This window comes from Harpia harpyja, chromosome 1 (assembly GCF_026419915.1).
Source record: "Harpia harpyja isolate bHarHar1 chromosome 1, bHarHar1 primary haplotype, whole genome shotgun sequence".
NCBI lineage: Eukaryota > Metazoa > Chordata > Aves > Accipitriformes > Accipitridae > Harpia > Harpia harpyja.
The window spans coordinates 82,071,173-82,093,452 of NC_068940.1; the positions used below are offsets into that span (position 1 = coordinate 82,071,173).

Here is a 22,280-nt window from a genome sequence, read left to right on the forward strand (position 1 = left end):
GACCAAGGACAGTGAGGAACCAGCCTGCAATGCACCATACAGTTATGTAAAGGTGTCATTTTGAGGGACCAAACCTCTAGCTGCTTGTTGAATGCTGTTTTCCTTAGAGAGTGGGAGTTTGCCTGATGAAAGAGATAAATCCTGACCATTGTGTTCTGCCCCTCCTAAAACACTCCCTGCAAAGAGTTTCCTCTCATTCAGGAAATCCCATGCATCTGAAACATCCACTGTAGATTATAAGACTTATTCTACTCAACCAAATCAAGAGATGTAAATGTTAAAAAGCAATCCACTTTTTGATGGATTCAAAAAAACATAAATAATTTCAAAGCTGTTTTAAAAAACTGCGCTTACGAGGGAGGGTGAGGAGCCCTTCGCACCCATCCAACTCAATCCAAGTTATCAATAATTTCCTATTAGGCAGCAAAAGGAACAAAAAGGACCCTCCATGTTGTCAAATCAAGTTTCCCATCTCCATCATATAACCTCCTTCAGAAATGTATCGAGCACTGCTTCAAGGAGAAAAAACAAGGTCCCTTTAATCTTAGACTATCCTAATTTGAAGGCTGTCACATAACAAAGTTGTTCTAATGATTAGGAACCCTCTTATTTACAGCCTGAATGTGTTCCTGAGTAGTATAATCCAGTATAGTCCTTCAGTTTAATATTCTTCTTTTGGCTGGTGTTGACTCCTCTGCATCCAGAGCACCATTCAGCCCTTGATTTTGCACAAGCAAAGCCATGTCCATCACCCTGCCTGTAAACCTTTTGGTCCCAGTTATCCTGAAAATCAGGGCTGAGTCCTTGCTCCAGTCCGAGCTCTCCCTTGCATGTGATTTCACTAGCCACAAAGTAGGGACAGGTACCTACCTCACAGCGCGAGGAAAGCTTTTGACCTTGTAACATGCTATACAGGTGCTAAGGCTGGAGCTAATGGCATGCTACATCTGTCTGTAGCCTCAAGCTGATACAATGTGATGGTCTTTGCAGTTGTGCATCCCACCACCATTTACTACCTGCAGCCGAGAAGCTGTGCCTGCTCAGGGAGCCACTCTATGCTACATTTTCCTCTTGAAAGCCATATGGCGTTGGGATCTAGAAAGCCCTTTCTTTTCACAAACACCCTGAGAGGAGCCAGCTGCACTATCTATCTTCAATACAGATGTCTTCACATAACTTTAAAGTCCTGAGAAAATAAACAAAGTCATTTTCTTTCCCTTTTCCAGCAGTGGTCAGTGCTGGTCAGACGTGGGGAAGAAAGCAAGTTTTGGTGACTCTGGTTTTCCTTAGCAGCCTGGCTTCATGGCAGCGGTCCCTCAGAGATGCTGCTCCCTGCTTCCCTGGTTAGGAGGCTATTGGTAAATCCTTCCCACGGTTTATGTGGCTTGGAGTATCACTGCTTCCCAGAAAGCCATTTATACACTGCTTCCTTTCAGCACAAATTGCACTTGATTACAAAACATTTACCCCTTTTTCTCACAATTACTATTTTAAAGTTGTATTACGGGCAAGATTTTTCTCCACAAAATACATTGATGTACCGTCAAGTTTAATATTTTGTGACTTCTTCCATCTTCAGACTCAGCTAGAGTGCTTATAGGCTGTCCAAATTAAGCAGCATCTAAAGGAGCCTCTGATCTAGAGGGAGAAGTTTGAGCTGATACCACCCAGTGCGGCAGGCCTCTGGCCAGGCTGGCACAGCCCAGGCACCAGCAGCCGTGCCTGCCCGTTCGCATGGCGCTGCCCGTTTCCCCTAAGGGGCATTTTGAAGGGACAGCTGAGCAGGAGTGGGCATCACCCTGCCCTGCTCTGGAGCATAGCTCCACTTTAAAGTCATCACTGTACAGTTACCTACTTTGATTTGCCATATTAGAGCTAGACATCATGTGCTTTATCTCCTAAATTCCCTTTTGAGGTACTCATAAAAGTCAACCAAGGACAGGCATCTGTCTCAAAACCTCTGCAGAAAAAGGTTGAAACTGCGGATTTGCTTTCACAGATGACTGAGGAATTGTTATTAAGTCTTGTCCCAACAGTTAGCTACTGACTTCAAAGCAAATTGTTTTTGTCAGCAGAAATTGATAGGTTTCGCTTCGTACAACCATAAATTGTGATTATGACAAAGACTGATAAAAAAACCCCCAATTGTCTAGACTCATTCTAGTTTAGACATGCTTTGTGAAGAATGAAAGAATACAAAAAATGAAATAAAGAATGAACCCAAATAAAATATTTCAATTGACTTTTTAAACATGTGAGGAATACAAAAATAATTTAGAAGGAAATGCATTACTTATTAAAAAAAAATCCACTTAAAACTATATAGAAGTTTGATTTTTAACTATCCTGAATTACAAATAAAACTTCATATTGCAGTATCTAGGTGACAGTTGAGGGGAAAAAAAAGAAATGTTTTTCTTATGCAGCTATGTGCATTTACAATGCTATTTACACTTTTATCTATTTCACATGAGCAGTCAATCAATATTTTTCGTACTGCTTTCTTGAGTCTTTCACAATGCAGCAAGTAAAGAAATGGTAGCATTCGCCGCATCACACCCCACAAGAGTAAAACTTGTAAGAACTGGCAGCAGTTAGGCACAGTGTTTAGTACTTAGAAACAATCTTAATTTAAAAAAAACCCCAAACTTTTTTAAGAAGGCCAGACAAATTCTTCCTATAACAACTGAAGTGTACATAATTACTATTAAAATATATAGACCACCACCTGAATTTTTTTAAAACTCACGAAGTCTAAAAAATTGCAATATACTGCCACAAAAAGTTTTCCTCCCTGTGATCTCTCACAACCTGGGGTTTTCATGTAGATTTGTTCAATAATTGGTTTCTCCTAAGTCATGATGTCTTTGAAGCATTTCATACAAGGGAGAGAAAAATAAACAAACACAACTCCAGTCTGGCGCTCTCCTGCTCCAGAATCCTACGAGTTAGGTAGAGTCTGGAAAGTTCACTCTTATTATTTTTTATATTGACATGTATTTTTCTATTAAACCCTTTGATATTTGGGCTCAAAACTTTTTTTCAAACCCTTTCTCCTTCTCAGAATCCCTACAACTGAAAATGAGACATTTGCATATATAAAACCAGCCCAGTGTAGGCACCTACATGGTGAAACAGCTATCTTTACGCCTTCTAGAGAATACTGCACTTTAGAAAAGTCAGTTGTTCTACAAAGTTTAGAAGACTAATGATTAAAATGACAGATGTGAATAAAGTAATTTGGCAGACAGTTTTGTGCCGGGTCTGTTTATTATCTCCCCTACTACACTAATAACTAAAATTCAAAGACTTTATGCACTAACCATGCATTATGCTGTGTGCTCTTTGAGGCGTAACAGCCCAACAGGTGTCGAAGACTAACATTTCCTTGGAAACGTGGTAAGGATTATGCTATAAAAATCTTTGTACATTATAACTAGATGTCATGCTGTGCAGTTATGCTGCTTGCTACTTGACAAATACCACAGTGACATGAATGGATACTCAGACTGCTGTACAAAAAAGAACGGCTTCAGGAAAGTTGCTGCTTTGCTTATCATTACAGATTAACAGATTCTGACTTGAACCTGTAACTGTTTATTTAGGTAATACTATTCTTCTCTCTTTCTGGAGCTTATGGTTACTCAATGGAAATTTCACTGATTCACAGAAAAATTTTAGAGTATAAATATCACACCACCTTTAGCCTCATTTATACCAGTGTTTGTTTTAGAGGCAGAAAGATATATTCCTTTAGCCAGCTGACACAGTTAATACCAATAGGAAATACTCTGGATTTCTTCTCAGGAAAAATGTGACTGTGCTGGTGTACTTAGAAACCACTCTGGAATTCACATAGAAAAGCCCTGCCCACAGTTAGCAATAATATACTGGGCTAGGAAATCTAAAGACAAATTAAAGCTATATAAAAGCACATGCACATTAATCTGTACACATTACTACACTGACAGTAAGCGCTTCAAGACAAGGATTCATTTTATTCAGAGTGCCTACTGCAGTAGCTTTTAGCATCTGCATCACCACGGACCATTAGCTGCTAATAAAGAGGCTGTGAAAAAAATAACTAATAAAAACCATTATATTGACAGCTGGCTTAAAGCCACCACCATATAGCTGTCTGTACCTTCACCAGAAAATTTCAGGAATCCACAAATCAAAAAAGACTGAGGATCTTTCTGACCTACCACAATGGCATTCTTTTTAAGAGCAGTTTATGAACAATAGAAAAAGTAATTCAATCTACTAAAAAGAAACAAGCTTTTTACAGATTTTTTTTCAAGTGTTTTGCTCTCACTTTACACAAAAACATTTACCAAAACTTTCAACTAACTGAACCACTAGCTGATTTTGCTAACCTTTGATTAGTTATCATATATATAAGGGCTGAACTGAAATCTGTTACTGCAAGAAAATGCTAGTTCCATTTTGGTCCTTCTACAGAATATAAGACACTGAGGCCAGAATTTTCCTAACAGCTGCCAAGAAAACTGTTCGCTTAGAGAGAATTTTGCTCTAAGTAGATATATGGTAAAATTTGAAGGGACTTCAATTCATTTGCAAAAAGGCCTCTGTACCATTTTAATGATCTAACAACTTGCTGGAAGTAGCTACATCTCTCATATGCATATCTCACACGGTACCTGGTGTGACTAATCAGGTGGAGACTGCTATCAAAAAAGACTACTGCAGGAGCCTAATGGTGAACTCCAGTTTCACACATATATTTGGGGAAAAAGATAAAGCTGATTTTCATTGGTTTTGGAAGAAGTCTTCTGTTTTGTTTTAGTTCTGTTCTTGTAATCAAGACTATAAGCAAACAAAGAGCAAAGCGAAAAATAATCACTTGTTGGTAGGCTTCCCCTTTTTTCCCTTGTCCTATTGTCTGGCAGGTACCAGAGGACCATCAGGGAAAACATGGAGTTTACTTATTTCACCTGACATTCAAGCTAAGCTGTGGGTAGTTCAAACTACACAGTTGCAATGCAAAGCCAAGATTTGGCAAAGGAATAGTCAGTGTACGTCCTTACACTCACACGTCACCCCAAAGTCAATGGGACTGTGGATGCCCTTGCATCCACAATGTACATCAGTGACATGCCATTCAGTGGAACGATACCATTCATGCCAGCTAGAAGCCAGTGCCCTTTTCAAGTGGGTGAAATGTCTTTTAGCAGGACATTTAAGAGGCTGAATTTCAGTAAAGCCATTTCCTATTTTCACCACTCGCTTACCTGTAAAACCTGCTCACCAGAACCTCGCTGGTGAATCCCATTCCTCCCCAAAACTGGAGACAGCTATCAGTCACTTCACGGGCCAGACGACCTGCCTTTAACTTAGCCATGGAAGCAAATTTTGTCACATCATTGCCTTCCACATAGAGAGCTAAAAAAAAAAAAAGAAATAAAAAAGCAGACTTATAAGCACACAATCCTGCCTCTCTGGCAATCACCTCCCCATGTTCCTTTAGCCTGACAACGTTCTTTGCATAAAGAGAAGCACATCTGGGAAGGCAGATGTGGGAGCTCACCCACAGTGCGGTACAGCAGCGAGCGAAGGAGCTCCAGTTCGGTTGCCAGCTCGGCCAGGCGGAAATGCACAGCTTGGTTGTGCAGGACGGACTGGTCAAACACTTTCCGCTGGCGAGTGTAGTCAATAGTTTCTTGTATTATAGTTTCCAGCGGTGTCAGGACTTGAAGAAGCAAAGCACAGAACAACACATCATTTTAGCCAGATCTGTTGTTTTTCTTCTTGTTGAAAAAGATGGTTTTTTCACATTGTACAGACAATACATTTGGTTTTCTAAAGTAAATTATTCCATACGCTCAGTTTGGGTGCAGTTTCAATTCTGAAAAGTGCCTGGTATTTCCTTGTACCTTGAAGACCTCTTTATCCCTATTTCACCTGAGCCCCAACTACCAAAACTCAGAGGAGAGTGAAGAGGGGTGGAGAGGAGGGAAAGAAAGTCATAGAACGCAGTATGTAATGACGAGTATGTAAACTCGGGGCCCTAGAAAAAGCTTGTGGCAACTCCTGCTTTCCATGCTACCCGTTTCCTGAAGGTCTGTTACAATCCCAAAAGAAAATCTGAACGCAGACAGTACGCTCATTGCGAAATGCTGTAGAAATTCAAATTCAAGGAAGCTTTCAAGGAGAAGGCAGAAATGTATTCAGAGATCAAGGAACACCAACAGATTGCTTACTACATCTGCATTCTGTGATCAGATCCCAGCATAGAAAGGAAGAGAAAAACATAAAGATTCACAGCCACTTTTAGTAAATGCTAAACAGTGTTTCTAATGGAAACAATCAAAATAGGATACTGCTGGAAGACGGGTGAGAAAGATGGCAGACACTGCTTTAAAGCAAGAGAAATAGTTCGCTGCTACTTTTTAAGCAAACTTAGAGATACCCTGTTTTAAACAAGAAGAAAAGGGAAAAGTTTCGTTGCCAAGGCAAACCAGCCTTGAAGTGAAGGGCTAGGCTATCAGTCTCTTGCAGCTCAGCTAGGATAATAGCAGGTGCTGAATTTGTGGAGAATTTCGTTTGGCAAATGTGGGCCCATGCCACTATGGCAAGCAGTAGGGAGAGGGAGAGAGTTCACAAATCTATCTGTATGAGAAGGGTCACATTTTCCCTTTTCAAAATATGCATAACCACATCCATTCACATTTAGAATCTAAACGACAAAACTCTGAATCTGAAATGCAAAATACAACCAAGCCCTGGACTACTACAAAATCCCTTTTCCCACCTGCCAGTTACTTGCATGACAGTTCCTTACAGGAGCCTTGTATGCTGCCATATTCCTTTTTGCATCACTTTCAAGATCACCTCTGTTTAAACGTCATCCCTATACTGCTCTCATATGCAGACTCTGCATCCAACCAATTGCCCCCTGCCATGATCATTCACCAGTTCTTCTGCAGAGCGCTCTTTTTCACATGCTGTCCCCACATTCCATAATGTGATCAACTTTTCTCATTCCTTAAATATATTCCTCTCCTTTCTCAAACACTAGCCTCAATGCCTATTCTTCAAAAGAGCATATACAATAACGTCCTCATTTCTTCTGTGTTAATACACTATGCTGCCACCCTAATGCTGGTTTTCTGGACAGGAAAATAAATTGCTGTATTCAGGGACACCTCTTGCATAGAGGAACATGTCTATTCTTCCAAAGGACCGTGTAACACAACACTGTAGCATGTATAACACTAACAGCTTTTTCACTTGTGTGTCTGCGGTCTCCAGCTTGAAAGATGCTAAAGAAACAGCAAGAAGTTCCTAGGGACCTCTGGTCCCTTGCCCCCTGACTGATACCTGGGAAGCATACAGCCAAGTCTGAGCTGCTGGGAGAGAAACTAAACAGTACATGACAGTTCTAGAAGAGCAGAAGGGAGGTGGGAGGGATAAGGAGAAGGGTTAGTCTTGTGTTGGTCTGTCAGAGCAAGGTGCTCCAGCATGACTCGTGTGGTACCCAGCATCCAACACCAGGGAAAGAAGAGATGGGAAACAGCAAAGAGGAGGCAGGAGCAGGACTGCGTGGGAAGGAAGACAACAGCACCTATTTAGGTCTTGCTTGCAAAAGGGCTGAAGATCATGAAGGGGTTTTGGCCCACCTCTGCTCAGGCTGTCACCACACAGCAGGGCTGGGAGTGGGGGACCTGAGAAAACTGCTCTCACAGTGTGTCCCTCTCTGCTTCACTGCCTCCTTCCTGCCCCAGCTGATCCACCCTCCTGTTTCCTTAGCTGCCATCACCGCCCTTCAGCTTATTCCTGGAACTGCCATTAGCACGCAGAAATAAACAGAGGAAATCTTCTAAGGACAGTCTTGGGCTGCATCAAAAGAAGTGTGGCCACCACGTCAAAGGAGGTGATTCTGCCCCTCTACTGCGCGCTGGTGAGACCCCACCTGGAGTACTGCATCCAGCTCTGGAGCCCACAGTACAAAAAAGACATGGACCTGCTTGAGCAGGTCCAGAGGAGGGCCACAAAAATGATCAGAGGGCTGGAGCACCTCTCCTATGAAGAAAGGCTGAGAGATTGGGGTTGTTCAGCCTGGAGAAGGGAAGGCTCCGGGAGGACCTTGTTGCAGCCTTTCAATATTTAAAGGGGGCTTATAAGAAAGACGGAGAGAGACTTTTTACCAGACCCTGTAGTGACAGGACAAGGGGCACTGGTTTTAAACTGAAAGAGGGTAGGTTTAGATTGAACATAAGGAAGAATGTTTTGGGGTTGGAACTAGATGATCTTTAAGGTCCCTTCCAACCCAAACTGTTCTATGATTCTAAGAAATTCTTTATGATGAGATGAGTGTGCTGAGGCACTGGAGCAGGTTGCCCAGAGGTGGTGGATGCCCCATCATTGGAAGTGTTCAAGATCAGACAAGACAGGGCTTTCAGCAACCTGATCTAGTGAAATATGTCCCTGCCCATGGCAGGGGGATGGGACACGATGATCTTTAAAGGTCCCTTCCAACCGAAACCATTCTGTGATGCATAGCTAACACGGCAAAGCTTAGCTGTGCAACAAACAGCAATGAAACGCAGGACATCATGAATACCATGCCTGCCAACAGCCTTATACAACATAACAGCACACAATACTTGGTCAGTCATACAAGTACAGAGAAATGCCTTTCTTAACAGTGAAACTCATTTTCTCTCTGAACTTTTTTTTTTTTTCCTCTCTGTATATTTGTTTCCTCTTTTGTCATTCAATGTTCTCCACATCCTCAGACAAACTTGGCCCCACGGGTTTCAACTGACAGCACGTGCAGGAAATGTCACTCTAGGGCAGCCTAAGGAACGCACGGTCTACCACACAGCTGAGTATTGTGAAAGCACTTGAAGTTGCCAGATGCAGAATAATCTTTTTCTCATACTTCCATCCAACTTACATTTTTCCACTTGAAACTTCTGCTCACTGTAAACACACTTTGCCTTGCTATGTCTCCTCTCAGAACAAAAGGAAATTAATATATTTTTCCTAGGCTGTGGCTGATCACTCTCTAGTGAGATGTACAGTGAGCTCCAAGCCAAGCAATCTGTATCTTAAGGACACACATTGCCCATGCAAAGGATCTGTCATCCTGCTTACTGGCCATGACTCAATGGTGCTCATAAAACTGAGACTACAGGAGCAGATAGAAGTCATTAGAAAAGTGCCATTCTGCTCTCTCACAGACACTGAACTCCCTTTTTACCTCCAAGTTAAGCAATTCACAAAAGAACCGTTTGCTTTCTTGCCATAGCAACATTCTTTTCCTGTGATCAGTGCAACAGGTCCACAAGTGGACGGTGTTTACCAAGTGTCACAACATGGGAGAGATACGTGGCAGCTCTTCTATTTCAATGAAGCAAGAAACACAGTGACTTTTACCGATGCCTTTGGTAACGTGTCACTTGGCACAAAAGACCACACCTGTGACCAAATTTTGCAATTCCAGGAAATTAGTTTTCCATTTATATTTTAAATCTGTTTGACTGAAAATTTGTTTTAAAAGAAAAAAAAAAAAAAAGGTAAAGAAGGAAGAAAACTCCCCCCACATTCTGAAATCTGGCCACAAAAGAAGATAATTAATAAACAGAGAGAAGGCTGAAGCACACGGTACTTGATACTAAAAATACATAAAAACTAAAACTAAAACAAAACCCCCCAAACACAACAAAACAAAACAACACCCAAAAAGAAAAAAGAGAAAAGAATGGCATTCAACTGCCTCTTCCAAGTTTTAGGAAGCAGTGAAGGCAAGGATACCAGGACTGGTCCCTAAAGCGTTTAAAAGCAGACTGATGATTTTCAATGTCACATAAATAGTCATGAACTGGGAAGGAACAGAAATGTCCTTCTGAGGGCCAGAAGTAAGGACTAGGGTTACACGTGCAGACCTAAGCACAAAACTACTGAAAGCACGTCCATAGTTTTGCACATCTGAGCCTTCAGCAAAACACTTGTGGTTGAACATAGGTAAAACCATTTGCAGGACTGGAAGTTAACAGCTAGATGTCGTGGTGTAACAATCCGCATCCACCAAGCACCTGGCTCCCTTCTGAGCATCGGTTACTCTTTTTCTTGTTTACCACTACTGGTTACCTCTGAAGTTTGCAACTTGGCCCAAACCATGGGTCTCGCCCCTGCTCCCAGTGCTTTTGTGCATTTTACATCAGATAGTGGACAAAAGCAAAACCAGGGGGCTTAGCAAGGTATAACACACTGGCCACCGTGCTGCAGGAGGCAGCTCCCTCTCCCTTGGTGAGCTCAAGGCTCTTCCTCCCTGATGGCCCCTGCCTGGCCATGGCGGGGGGAGCGAAGTTGCCCTTCCCAGACCGCTCATCTAGGGTGAGGGTTCGCCTGCTCCTGCTGTGTTGGTTCTGGGCAAAAAGAAGAATTGAAACCTGGTGTCCGACTTCCTGGCAGAGCACGGTGACTGCCAGGCGGTTGTGCAAGGCTGGACAGTACCAAGCTGCCAGTGGTTTTAACAGGAGTGATCTAACCTGCCAGGCTTTGTGTTTTGATGCTGTCAGTGCGCGTCACTTTTGCCTGGGGCATGACTAATGTCGTGGGCTACTCTGCTGCCTGAGGAGTATCACTGCAACCCAGAGTTTCTGATTGTTTTGTTTAACTTAGACTTCAAACTGAGCATAAATATGTACAATGCATATCCTTGCAGTCTGCATACGTCCCGATTAAAACAGGACCAGCAGTAGGACCATGTCTTCTCTTTGTCCGAGTCTGCAGTGGCATCCCTTGCAAGTCTAACCTCCTGCTCTTTGCTAAAACTACTCTTACTTTTACTGTTTATCTCAGGCTGAACTAAGAATTTTAGCCCAAACCAAAGATTTTTGTCAAGCATTTGAACTCTAAAATATTTAGTCTGGGATCAACCCACAACAGGGAGTAATTTTTTTATTTGGTCACTTAATCAGAAAATTCCTTCTTAGAGTTCCCGATTCCCCAGCCACATACAGACAGCAACAGACGGGGTATGCACAGGAGCACGAATATGATGAGATTATTTATACAACCCTGAAACTTAAAGAGGACCAATCTTCTCACAGTGAACCACTTTATATTTAAGTTGAAGAAGCAAACACTGTGGGGTGGGGGGGAAGGTTAGGACGCTGAAAATGGACAATCCAGACTTGGATGTGGTTACCTGGAATATCCAGAATCCATGTAACTCAAATATATGGATTCAAGTACAGCCTGAGTTCAGAGTAACAGGAACTCTGTGACAGCATAACTTCAGGGAAAGGAATTTGGTGCTGTACCACTTATGTCCAAAATTTATGGAGGTAAAACAGAACTGCAAAACAAAGCTCTTGCATCCTGTAAGGGCCACTTCTTTACACAGCCACTAAGTTAATTTTCTAAAATCCAGGATAAACATTATAGCTTATTGTGCTACAGGAAAAATCACTGTCCTTCTATTTTGTGCCAGTATTTTGATAGCCTTTGTGCTATATTTGTAGCAGACATAACATGATACCATATTTTCTTATCAGCAGAAAAGCACCAAGAAAAAGAAACAAGGCAAACCCAGCCTCTGTGATGCCTCATAAAATATTTTCTATTTCAAGTTTTCCTACAGAAAGGGAAGGTTGTCTGCATCCAGGCTATGACAGATTTCAGAAACAGATTGTAAGAGGTTTTGGAATTTACAATAAAAGGAAAGTGCTGTTAGTCATGCAAAGGGTGACCCGTGTCCCTGCCTGGCCCCAGAATCACAAATTATGACTTACCAGTGGCTACTCCCCACAGCCGCTCTTCTTGGAATTGCAACATCTGATACGTAAAACCCTTTCCTTCCTCACCGATGAGGTTTTTGCTGGGGACCCTTACGTCCTCAAAAAAGATCTGAGCTGTGTCCGATGACCTCATGCCCAGTTTGTCTATCTTTTTAGCAACATGAATGCCTGAAGAAAAAGGGGTATTAGAAAGGTCACAAAAAATAGGAGCATTATGTACAAGTACAGCATTTTAAGAAAGCGAAGTTTACAGATGTGAAGGTATGTGCCAAGACTACAGTGAAACCTACCTTTACGAAAAAAACCTCAACAGTATTCTGGAATTTAAGAGCAAAATGGCCCACATTGTATTTTTAAGAGTTTTTCCATTTTATTTAACCAGCAAATCAGAAACTGTAAATGTCCCACTTTTCATTATGTCCCCAAATAATAATTGTTTACTAGTAGTAATAATCTTACTTCATGCACATCTTGAAACAATGCGATATTTATTTGCTTATGTTTCATTTTTAGTGCACTGTTATAAAATGCTGGAATTCAATTTAGCAGTATTTGCTGAGTACCTGCACTGCTGTGAAACAATAGAGAAATAATGACAAAAACAGAGCTATGTTTTAAGGTGCAACTAGAGAATTTCTCCTCCTGGAAATCCTCTTCCTTCCCTCTCTTCCACATTTATCCTCTCCTTTCTAGCCTATCCTGATTTTTTCTGGTACCTGTAGGAGACAAAGTTTATAATCACACCACACCGCTTTTTCCTAATAGTAAAAAATTAGACTCAAATTCATAACTGCTACAAACATCCAACAATTCCATATCAACTCCAAATTTTGTTAAAACTATGTATTTTATGATGGCCTACACAATACTGTTTAGTTCATCTAAGTAGTCATAGAAGGGATCATAATGATCTCAATTCATTCCTCTGAGTTTTCATGTGGACATGCTTGTGAAGAGGTTTGACTTCCCCACAGACCTCTCTTACACAGCACTGACTCTGACCCCACATGCAATGGTCTGTTAGAGATGAACCCAGTTCCTTCAGGTTCAGCCACATAAGATTTCAGCAACCTAGTCACATCAGGTAGGACTCCTTCCTGTTTTTTGTTTTTTCCTAGCTACACGTTCTTTCTTGCTATTGTTCAGATGCAAGCGTGGCCTACCACTGTGCCATGAGAATTTAATAGACATCCACTGATTTTTTGTGGTAATTCCCTTATCTTCAGTTTTTACCTCCTTGTTGCTCTCGGGCTAATGCGAACATTTGGGATGGAAGTCAAGAATGTTTCAGAAGTAAACTGAGGCCAACAACCAGGTATGAGGATTTGTGCAAAACATACTGATTACATCTGCCAAGTCAATATACATTGAAAAACAGTCCTCCAAATCAGCATATATGCCTTTGCAGAAAACCAAACATTTTACTACCCACATACACAGTACTCTAACCAGTTTTGCGATGAGGAGGTATTCTGGTAATATTTTCCTCTTTATTATATTTTTTTTTTTCCAATCCTCTACTATTCTCTAACACGGCTTAGTAGGACTTGGTCACCGCACAAATTGTTGTGGTCCCTCTCTGTACTTGTTTGTACCTTGCTCCCCTTCATGGCTTTTGGTGAACATCTCTTTCTGAACTAATATAGACGCCTCAACTTCTACCAACAGGAGGCCTTCAGCCATGTGAAAATTACTTTCCTTTTGCAGACAGAAGAAGTTGGCAGTCATTCCCTTCAAATTCACTCCCTCTGGCTGCATTGAATAAGGTTATGGAAAGTTTCATCTCTCCACAGAGATGAAATACTGACACTATTTCCAAATGCCAAGACTGCTCTCAGAATAAGGTCCACATAGACTTCCACACCTTGTACTCAAGACTTTTCTCCACCAGCCAATCTCTAAACAGATTATGTGTTAGAAATACTTGCTTTGATATGTGTTCAATGCAGGAAGAAAATCAGGACAGCTGTATAAAATTTTTTTGACTCTTGGATAGAAAATTATCCAGCAATTTGCACCCAGTCATGCCAAAAAAGCATTTGTCATTTGTTTCTGTATTAAAATCAGAGCTAAACAAACACACACACTGAACCGTTTACAGGCCCAAATGATTTCTGGAACATCTTTTCCTGTTGGAATATTGCTGCTTGGTTTCTTTGAGAGTCTCAGAGATCATGTCTTCGGACTACTTCCAGCTGGTTTTATGCAATCACTGCTCCTCACCCATATGAAGATGCACTTACTGCTCATTAGTGGGTGGTTTACTAAGGACTCTGCTGGAAAAAGTACAACTGCCGCCAGTTCTTTTTATTGCTAAATCAATCCTGTTGCGTATTTCCCCAGATCCACACACAACAACTATTGAAGACAGCTCTTAGAGGTTTGGTTAGAGGAGCTACATGTGTTACCCATACTTCTTCCAGATTAGGTTGTGTGTTTAAGTTTCCTGAATCCAGCAGCATCCCCGCTTTGTTGTGCCTTACCAGTTTCACTTGCTCTTAGATTAATTCATGTTTCTCACTCAGAAGGAGGCAAAACTGCATCAGCCTCACGTAGTGCCTTCTCTGCTGCTAGCACATACTTTACATTTCCTCTTTTTTGAAGACAATGATACATAATCATCCCTTTGGCTACAATATGGGCATTAAAATCTTCCTTTACTTAGTTTAATTATCTTCATTCTCTTCATAAGGGGTACTGTATACTAAAAAATACCAGCAGCAGTAGAAATCATCTGCCCAGGTAACTCCTGGAGTTTGTCTGTATTAAATAAACCACAAGCCATCCAATAACACACAAATCTCAATCTAGCAAGGCCAAGTCCCTGACTTACTAAAAATCACTCTAACAGAGCCATTTGTGCTATTTGCACCAGTTTCACTGAGATAGATTGCTGTACCTCTTCCTGGGCAGTTCTTCCCAAATATCTTTGATTTTTCATTTTCCCCCACTCCTCCAGCTTTCTGACAATGTCTTTTATTTCCTATATTCTATCTTGAGAGAAAGGCAGTCACTCTCCCCTGACACCATTTAGTGCCATTACAAATGGAAAGAAGCACATTTTAAACTGCAGCCTGAGAAACATGCTCTCTCCCCTTTCCTGGATGCTCTTCGCTTTATTATCTCCTCCTTGCAATCTACCCTAGTGCTATCTGAGGACTCAGAGGACAAACCAGCGCACAAATAGTTACCAGATTAGGGCTGCAAGCCATTTGTCTATATATCTTGCACATAGACATTTTACGACTTGTTAGATTCTCTTTCATCATATGAGAAATTCAGCTTTTTTTTTTAAGACATCATTAGTATGAGGACTATTCACCTAATTTGGATATCTACTATGAATCCACACTGCCGTTATCCAAATTCCCTTTACGAGAAATCTACTCAACAGTGTCAAATCTAGACCATGCTTTGCTTCACCCCAGAACAGACACTGTACACACCTAAAATTAGAAGAAGCAAATCCTACTTCATGTCTCCAATAAACTACCAGTTGTAGTTAATAACATGCTTTCAGACTTGGAACTTTTTTTTTTTTATCACCACATTATACAAGTACAAACCGATATTTTCATGAAAAATGCTGGACCAGTCTCCCATGTCCTTCCAGCTGCTAGCAAGGAATGAGTTACTGCTGCGCCCTGGATCCCTTCCTTACCCTGCCATATAGGCTGGTGACTGCAGCAGTTAAGTCAGACATAACACACTCGTTCTCCATTGCACTTGTTCTTGAGCTTTGACACACATACATCTACAGACGCTTGATAGTGCATCATTCAGCGATGTCCTCCAGACACTTCCTGTACAGTCTCTGTCTGCTGCCCTCCAAGGAGCACAATCTCTGGCAGACAGACATCCTTAGGATGTATCAAACCAGCTGGAGCTTCCTCCTCACATCTGTGTCAAATGGCAGCCTTTTCCATACTTTTCCTCTTTGTCTTCCTGAGAAATCTCACTTCTGATATGACCCACCCACTGAGCACAATCAACCATCTTAATACTTCATTTCAAAAGGTCACCCATCTTGGTACAGTGACCATTTTGGAGGTCAGTATCTGTACCACACAGAAGAATGGAAGCATATACACTTTGCAGAGTTAAATCTTTGTTTCTAGGAAGACTTCTACACTTCTGCACGTCAGCTTCAGGAGATTCAGGCAATTTTTCTACTCAAAATCCTTTTACTGCAGGTAAAGAAGGTCTGTGTACAGGCTGTGTGACCTAACGACACCCCTCCTAAAGCTACAATGACTCACCTGTCTTTTTGGAATAAGCAAAGTAGCTGAAAACCTCTAAGTCGATTCCTGTATATTCGATCTGCCTCTAAACAGTGGGTTGGCCTACTTTGTCATTTTTGGAAAACTGATCTCGGAGAAGTAATATTGCATTTGCGCTCTGACCCTTTCATGAAAAATCACAAGGAGGACTTCATGCAGATGGCTGAAAAGTGAATTTACCTGGAAGTTCAGGGAGATTCTGGCTCTGAGTTACATGTTCGCTCATCACTTATCAATAAGGACAAAGTCAACAACTAGTGAAGCAGCTCAGGTCCACCTTCTGTGAGTTTCCATTCAAAGCCCATCTTGCATGAACAGAGGTTGCAGAAACTCACAATGCACTCAGAACTTGCTTAATTCCCAGGGCAACTCACTTACTTGCTTGACCTATTCCATACTGAAATTCACTTACAAGACTTTCCCTTAAGTAGCTCTCATCACGCTCTTTTGCAACATTGGAGACCTGGGTTTTGTTCTCAGTCTGATCCATTAAGTGAACATATGGACCTTCACTTCACTGCCATGGTGGTGTCCCTACGTGTGAAATGCTGATAATGACATATATTTTGTATGTAAAATACTCCAAATTGAATGAATAAAAATATTTTCTATTAATATATAATTACATTAATATACATTATTATATATTAAATAGATACTATATATTTAAAATATGTGTTAAAATAGATTATGCATTATTTATTAAATAAATTGATATATTACATAATTTTTGAAATATTAAGAGTGAAAACCAAAAAAGTTTAAAAACTTTTGAACAGGCGTTAAAACTGCAAAAGATCCTTGCCAACATAACTTTGACTGTATCCTCTCTGAATGATGTCCTTTATGTACACAGCACATTACTGCTGCAAGGTCTGCAGACTACTCAGGAACAGACACCGTGTGGACTGTACCACTGAAACTTGTACCCTTAGATCAGGATGTATTTCTTCAGTGTCTTCACCCAAATTACTAGCCTTCTTCAAAAACAAATCCCTGCTTCCAAGATCTTTGAAACTTTCACTCTAGCCCACATTTAACTCACAGACTCTTCTTGTAATTTAAACTGATAATGATAGTAGCGCCCTGGCAAAAACATCCCTTTGCAGAGCACAGCCATGAAGCACCCTGGATATGCCTGCACTTCTCTTCAGCAAGCCCACCAGGTTGGGTGGTGGAGGACAGTTATCGGAGGAAGATAGGACCATCCACGTAATACAATCACAGCACAGCATTGCATCCTTCTAGTATTCAATACAGCTGGTCAGTAAACCCACCCTAACGGAGTCAGATACTGCCCATGGGCTCCTGAGAGGCAGGTGTTGGCATGTGGGATAAGATTGTTTTGGCAGGTATTTCCCAAGTTTGAAATCTCTAAACTCTATCTTTCTATTTTCACATGTTTGAGAATCACTTTCAATATTTTCTGAAGAAATAAGACAGCAAGCTTAAAAATACTTCTCCATTCATTGAAAAAAGAAGTATATATTCTGCTCCCCAGTCCTCATACAAAACAGGAAAGAGTTTAATGCTATTTTGGAAAGATAATTTAAGAACATTTTACATATAGTTCATATGTAGCAAAGATCTATGTAAATAGGGTAATATGTTATTTATTTTGCGTACTGTTTGTGTCTTCATGCCTTTTGGGGACAGAAAACCAACATAAAAGTTTTGTGGAACTTCTCCAAAACTGAAAGACACTGGATGTTATAACTTTAAAAAAAAAAAAAATGTTGGCCTTATTTTTAATTATTTCTTTGAGGCATTAATTTTGTCCTTGGCTTTGACTTGTCTATTCATTCTCACAGAAGGTTATGAAATATTCCCATGCAAATGTATCTGAACAACTTCTATAAATTTATTTTTGGCGAAAAGGACTCTTCACATAAAATTATTTGGGAGTCACAAGCAGAAGTCTGCAAAATATTTAACTTCCTTCCTGTTTCCTCTTGTCCCTTACTTTTCTGTGGAAGTCTGCAAATGCATTTCAGAACCAACTTTGTATGACAGTGAAACACCTAACTTAGAAGAGCGTTTATGGGTGCAGTCCTTTCTGTCAAACACCTTTCCTTCTTGTACCGGGCATACACAAAACCACCAATGAAAACAAATTAGAAGACAAAGAGTTCTGTGTTATTACCAGGTAGATTCATTGGCAGACATATGAGAGATTTATTTCGATGGGGAGGTCCTTCACTGGTGTTTGCCAGCAGGCACATCCAGTCTGCTTGACACCCCGATGTAGTCCACATCTTACCACCATTTATGACATATTCATCACCTTTTCTCACAGCTGTCGTCTTGATATCTATTTCAAAACATAGGAAATGAAGGGTTATTCTTCTGAAGAGTAAGCTGGTCCCTGTATGACTGGTAGAGTCACTTCCTTGCTTTCAGGCAGACAACTAATATTTGGTTCTCCCTTCATACCCCAGAAGTCCTCTAATCCTTCCAGGCTGCACAAGGCAGACCCATCTGGACAACCCCTGGAAGGCAAGCGAGGGAAACCAGACTACTTCTCTCACCCTCTTCATTCCAGTGCATGAAAGCAGAAAACTTTCCCTAAGCAAATCTGGTCATCAGAAACGGGCCAGAAACATTTCAGTCTGAGGTGATCCATTACATGTTTCTGTTACTATGCACGTTAGTCACTCAGAATGCCATTAATTTCACAGTCCTGACTTAAACAAACATAAGCGTCAGTATCTGTGTATGCATAAAGATATACATACACGCACTTCCTGCATGTTCTTGGTCAGAATGGCGTAATAAATTCAAAGCTAGTAAACTTTCAAAAGGCCAAGTCTAAATGCTAAGAACGTCTGTACATGAAGGAGTTCTGAACACCTGCTATTTATACCCCCTGGCAAAAAACAATCTTATTTTAATCTGCGAGTGTTCACATCACACTGCAAGCAGCCCTAGCTGCAACAGACAGCTAGAGTGAATCAGTAGTTATTATTTACACTCCAGCAGAATTTCTAAAGGTCTGGCTTCTTTCCCCTGCAATTGAACTTCCTCAACTAAAACCCCAAGTGAAGAAGACTCTTCAGCAGATACCTAGCTATAAGTAGGTGATGGTATAAGAGAACCCTACCACCCCCCTAATAGCACCTGTAAATCTAATGAGACTATAAAGTCTGTAAGAGCCCACCCACTGAGGGAGGGAGTAGACTTGGAGGGTAGGAGTCAGATACCAAGTGGAGTGGGCAGGCATATTTAAGTCGGCTGGTTATACCTTCATACACACCCACCTCAATCTGCACACGAACCTTCTTCCCAAAGGCTCTAAATATAAAACAAAGCAAAACCAAGCATCTGATCTTCATTTACAAGATAAACTGGGACTGAGGTCAGCATGGCTGAAAAGAAGTCTGTTTGATGAAGGAACTGGGGAAAAATGATAGGAGAAAATTGTATAAGGTATAAGACAAGGGAATGTTGGATATAGCTATGGCTAAAGGAACTTACAAGCAGATAATGATGAATGGCAAGGGAAAGAGATAGTACTACTGTGTATAAACACAGTGGCCATATAGCTAGTCAGTCAATGAAAGGACTATGCCAAATCTGTCCAAGGGACTTGATATGAAATCTGCGTAATAATGAAGGCCAACAAACTGAAGGAATCTAAAGTACTGATGCTCATAATACACGGACACAGACACTGGACAAGCTCATGTACATGGAGACTAAATAATAAATGAAGGACACACAAGAATAAGAAGTACGACACTGTACTGAAGTAGTGTGAAAAGGATGGGAGCACACGCAGTGATTTACATCACACATCCCTTTGTTGTGGAACAGCTACTAAAGAGATTAGATAGAGGTCCCATGGAAGGTCTGCAGAGGAACAATGAGCACTATGATGTTATCACAAATGTAAACAGTTCTTGCAAGCATGGCATCACAGGGGACTAACCACCCAAATACAGATTAAAGAACAAATGCCTTACTAATGGGAACGTTCAAGTACTTCCCCACGTGCTGGTTGTCTGTTTGCTTCAAACACTTGAGAAACAACTATTTAAAATCAACTTAATAAGAGTTGATTCTCTTTAACTGTAATTAGAAGAAAGATGATCAAGTCAGTAAGTAAGTTTTATGTTTAAAATACAGCAGGCTTTGAAAACCTACTTAACAATTTACTAAAGTCAAGTGGACTCAGTGTCAGTGATATGGCTATGAAAATAATTTGAAATATTTGACTGTAATTATTCTCCTTGATAGAGCATAGCTCTGGGAAATGGCTACTTCAGTGGGTGTTCCATAACTCTTTTTTGGCAGGTCCATACCACTGTCCCTGTAGTGCCTATAACTCAACAACTTACAGAGCATGCTGTGAGGGCCCCTTCTAGGAAAGACCACAAGGCATCATTGAAAGGCATATGCTACAGCTAGTGCCATATAAGGAATCAGGGCTGGTCACTTCACTGTTCAAATCACAACATACTTGAGTCTCAAGTTTTCTTCTCCACTGTGCTCTTGAGTCCAGCCATGCACCTAAATAGATTTGACAAAAGGCAAGGTTGGCTTCAACTTTTAAGGTCAATACTATGATCAAAGATAGGCAATGCATATCCTTAAAGTAAAAAATAAAGAACGCATATATGGAATTTACATCATCAGCACAGGAAAAAAAAACCAAACTTGCATGAAGTAGCTTCAACTCTAACTGAATGAATAATCACTTCAAAAAAACAGGAGATGGCCTAAGGAAAGGAAAGAGATTAATCATCAAAGTAAGCTACAGTTTGGAGGTCAGAAGGTAAGAACTGCCACAGGTCAAACTAAGTTAAATCTTGCAGATGAAAACCAACAAAACTGAAGAAGATTGAGGCAGCAAACAAAAATGTTTCAGCCACAGAAATGAAAAAAGAATGAGAAAAAACATGAGGCATATAGAGGACGCCTCAAAACTAAAGAAATATTTCACAGGAGATTACAAAAAGGTTCACAATATAGCTGCCAAAGCAAGACATCTACAGGAAGGACTGTACAGAAATTAAAATCAGTGAAAACAGAGGTTGTTGGTTTTGGCAATCTGCACAGCCTCAGAATACATTTGGAAAGAAAAGATAATTCAATTTACCAGTGGTATCTTATTTAAAACCAACCTGATTTATTTATTACGAAAATGGATTTTCTAGAGAAAAGCAGAACAGGAAAAATCCTATTGGACCCAAGCAAACTAAAACTGATGCTAGTAGGTAACTATGAGTTAAAATCTTGAAAAGATAAGAATTAGGACAAAAGTGGAAATGTGGGTAAGGAACCTGGCAGAGGGAAATTGCATCAGGTTGCTTTAAAAGAGGAAGTCCTGACATGCAGGGAGGGTACTATTGGAGCTGCCCTTTGGATATCAGCCTTCGGACAAAACCTATTGAATTTTTCCATTAATGATCTTTAAAATAAGAGTAAGAATACACTAATGAAATTTGCTGGTGACACAAACTTGGGAGACATCACCAACACAGATAACTGAGGTATCGCTCAGCAAGAAAGGAATGATCTTGAGATTTCAAATTCAACATGGCAAGTACAAGTACCTAGGTACAAAGTAATGAATGCTGTATCTTACAATGTTTTGGTAGCAAACCGCTAATGATGATGATCTGCATAGTTAATCACAAGATTCACAAGCCAGCAAACTGTTGTGTAACATTACATATCAGAGGGTAATATTTCTATTACAGTTGGAGAAGTATTTGTACCATTATAGACGCCATGTGCAGTTTTGGATTTTTGTGCTCAAAAGAGATGACCTAAACCCAGAAAAGCAGAAAGACTGGAATCCACTGAGACAAAATGGGGCAAGATATCTATGTTGAAGAGGTAGACATGAACAGGGTTACTTGGTGCAGTTGCCTGGAAAACATAACTTGAAGAAAGAGGAAGTGTCTTCCATGATGTGTTCTTACATATCCCCCCCAGACTATCAGGAAAACTTTATATAAATTGTGGAATAGTATTGAGATAGAATGAGCTAAAATCATTAAAACCAACACAAATGTGTATGCTTTGTGGTACCAAGAATCCTGAAATTAAAGACAGACTCTTTCTATACCAACTAGTCCATACTGTTCTGCTTCTCAAGTCACCTCTGCTAGTTTTGTTGTGCATGGTCAATACTATGTACAGTGTACAACAACTACATTTGAAAGCAGACAGGTGCTCCTTCAAATTGACTTGAAATTTTTATTAGACTAATATACACAGTCCT

General features: G+C 40.6%; 1 protein-coding gene across 1 annotated transcript in view; it reads right to left on the reverse strand.

Moving 5' to 3' along the window:
- Positions 1-22,280, reverse strand: part of LOC128148325 (probable acyl-CoA dehydrogenase 6) — a 93,813-nt gene that overhangs the window by 2,955 nt on the left and 68,578 nt on the right. Inside the window, exons 5-8 of the mRNA XM_052802035.1 lie at positions 18,195-18,362; positions 11,766-11,939; positions 5,549-5,710; positions 5,253-5,403 (exon numbers count right to left, since the gene is read on the reverse strand). Of these exons, the coding sequence (XP_052657995.1) occupies positions 5,253-5,403; positions 5,549-5,710; positions 11,766-11,939; positions 18,195-18,362 (655 nt within the window). The remainder of the gene's footprint in view (positions 1-5,252; positions 5,404-5,548; positions 5,711-11,765; positions 11,940-18,194; positions 18,363-22,280) is intronic.